At 34.1% G+C, this 3,072-nt stretch overlaps 1 protein-coding gene across 1 annotated transcript in view; it reads left to right on the top strand.

Moving 5' to 3' along the window:
- Nucleotides 1-565: 565 nt before the first annotated feature.
- Nucleotides 566-3,072, top strand: part of LOC104999140 (tripartite motif-containing protein 64-like) — an 11,345-nt gene continuing 8,838 nt past the window's right edge. The window contains exon 1 of the mRNA XM_010854626.1: nucleotides 566-694. Coding sequence (XP_010852928.1) covers nucleotides 566-694 — 129 coding nt within the window. The remainder of the gene's footprint in view (nucleotides 695-3,072) is intronic.

Here is a 3,072-nt window from a genome sequence, read left to right as displayed (position 1 = left end):
AGTGTGTAACCAAATATGCACATACAAAACAAACAAAAAAACCCAAATCTTAGAGGAAAGAATTTCATGGAGGACTGAATGAAAAGAATAAAATTTGAGAGAAATTCAGTTCAGATGAGGTTGAGAATAGTCATCGTCACCAAAGAGCAGAAGGTTATAAGGACCAGAGCAGTGGTGTTATTGAGGAGCTTGGGGGTTGAAAAACGGAATGTGAAGGATTCCACTTTCTGAAGAGTTGTCACCTAAGGAAGGCAGGCAAACTCAGGCAGATACATAAATCTAGTGGGTGATGAGTCAATGCAATTAGGGCTATAATATAGTTCTTTAAATGGAGAGATGAAATTCATATTTGGGGAGTTCATTTATTTTCCAAACAACAACTTCATGGATTACAAGTGTAAAGTAATGTCATTACATTTTACCAAAGCTTGGATCATGGGGATTGGATTAAGTAGGTTTCAAAGGTTTGACTTCAATAAATGGCATCCAAAATCTAATCAATCAACTTTTCCAAATCTAATCATGTGCACCTACAAGGGCTAATAACTCTATAGCTTGTTAAGAAATGGGCGTGGTCCTCAGATCATATATAAAGCATCCAGCAAAGATCCAAGCTCTTTTTCTCCAGACGTCAGAGCTGTTGTGTTTGGAGTTGGCTGGTCTGTGGATACTTTTGAGTTTCTGCCACAAGAAGGTGAGTACCTAAACTCCATCCTGAATTTAACAGAATTACTTACTGCACAAGATTGGAAAATTTCATTAACAGAACCCAAAGGTGAGTTTGATGAAGGTACAATGATTCTTCTATGTTCAGTTAAGTAAACTGTAATGGTAATTGTGGACACAAAAGATTTTTTAAAATTTCAACAGTAATATCTATATGTGAGCACTGAATCAAGAATTTATTCCATGTGAGATTTGTAGACAAATTACTTATTTTACTCACTCTATGTCAAGTCACTTTCTTACAGATTGGGGGTAAAAATAGAAAACTGGTTAGCATTGTTCAGAAGATTAAAATAGTTATATAACAGGATCTAATCCAATGCCTAGAAATAGTAAGCAACACGTATTAGGTTCTCCTATTATTTTCATATTATCATGATCATTAATGTTATCAGTATAGAAGTGATTATATTCATAATGAATTCTTTGCCAGTTTCTAGCCCATTCTAAACTGAGCTTACTGTATTTCCTCTTTATCAAACTCTGTCCTTATTTGATGGACATTTTAGTCCATGGTGTTAGGTTCTATACTACTGAATATTTTGTGGTCATTGATCAGAAGTCTGTAATGGCCCTCTCAATAATTTCTACCTATAAATATAACTGCACGCATCACTGCTCATATTTTTTCCAAAGGCATCTTAAACCTGATGTTATAGTTGTTCAATTAAGCAAGGGTTTACTTTCTGTCTCTTTTGACCAGAGCTAAATTTTCAGCCTTGGAAAGAAGTAGCCTGTTACATTCAACTTCTCATAGACAGGGAAGATAACAAGAATCGTGTAGTTAAACCAAATACTTAGTCACAATGTGTGATAACTGAAATTATATCTTCATGCCCACTTTCCTTTATCCAAATATTTTCCATTTAAATATTTGTCTTAATTAAATCTTTAATTAAAGATTAGATTGGCTCTTTTTCAAGCAAGCAGGTAGTTTTTCTTAGGTTTGGAAGATGACACCAATATTGAAAATATCTGTTGCAGATATTTTATCTGTAATATTAAGTTATTTAATCATTTTTATTTTCCACTACCTTTTAGGTCATTAGATGTGTTTAGGTCTTAAAAGACATTCCTAAAGACATGAGTATTTATAAAACCCATAGAACTCCTAAAATGTTCAACATGATGTATACATTTCATAGACTTTACAAAGAAGAGCATGAGTTAAATGGGCGAAATTAATCAGAATACCTTCTTGTAAAGATCATACTTGTTACCTTTTTAAAACCATTAGTTTGCAGTCTGGAATTGAAGTTTTCAGAATGGATCCAATCAACCAATAGGGACTCCCAAGAAGTGGCATTTGTCAAAGAAAGAAATATTAGAAACAAAGAGGATATGAAATTGCTTCCATTAACTACAACTCTGGAATTTCTAATGTAGACAGGAAACCTTGTGTACATTCAAACATTTTTCTTTTGTTTTAAAAACCAGCTGATTAATTTTTAGTGATTATTGTTGTAGCTTGAATGTTCACTAGTTCAAAATATGACCAACTCTGATGATCTAAACTGATTCCAGGAAAAATAGTTTTCCTGAACTAGAAATAACATATTTCTTTATTTCTTTTTGTCTTAAAGGAAGGAGTTTTACTGTTTAAGTTGGAAGCAAACACTGAAATGTTTATAGTTTCAGAACTTCAAAATTAAAGCCAGCATTGATTATATTAAGTTTAAATTGTTGGTAAACAATTTTACTTGTCTTTAAAAAAAGCACATGTTATACTTCAAAGCAAAAGAGAACATTAGCATAGAGATGAAGTGTGTGCAGGTTCAGGATCTAGTCAGTGAGTCATGAAGAACCAGAGAGAAAGAGACAGACTGAGAATACATATGTACTTCTACACCAATCAGCTAATAAAAGTAACTCTGGAGTCATCCTAACATTTACCCTCTGATCTAATCTTTAGCTTTTCCATGTAATTTAGGTATGACTGAGATCATGGTTTATTTTATACAAAAAAAGATGTTAGGGGCTCTCTATCTAATTTCAACATTTGTATCAAACCATGATCCCAACCTCTCTGTATTCAACATTTCTAGATTTGTATTGGGGGATAAGTAAATATGGAAATTAATTAGAAGTTCAAGACAAGACTTTGTCCAAAGGATTTATTTTCCCTAATCAGGGCAGAAGAAAGACTTTCTCTCTCTTGTACTCTCTATTTCTCTCTTTCATTTTTAGAAACATGGATTCAGACACACTGGAAGCCTTCCAGAGTGAACTCACCTGCTCCATCTGCATGAACTGCTTCCTGGACCCCGTCACCATAGACTGTGGGCACAGCTTCTGCCGTCCCTGTCTGAGCCTTTGCTGGGAAGAAGGCCAGACTCCAAGGAGGTG

This window comes from Bison bison, unplaced genomic scaffold (assembly GCF_000754665.1).
Source record: "Bison bison bison isolate TAMUID 2011002044 unplaced genomic scaffold, Bison_UMD1.0 scf7180017853440, whole genome shotgun sequence".
In the NCBI taxonomy this organism is placed as follows: Eukaryota; Metazoa; Chordata; class Mammalia; order Artiodactyla; family Bovidae; genus Bison; species Bison bison.
This window is presented reverse-complemented; position numbering and strand designations above follow the sequence as displayed.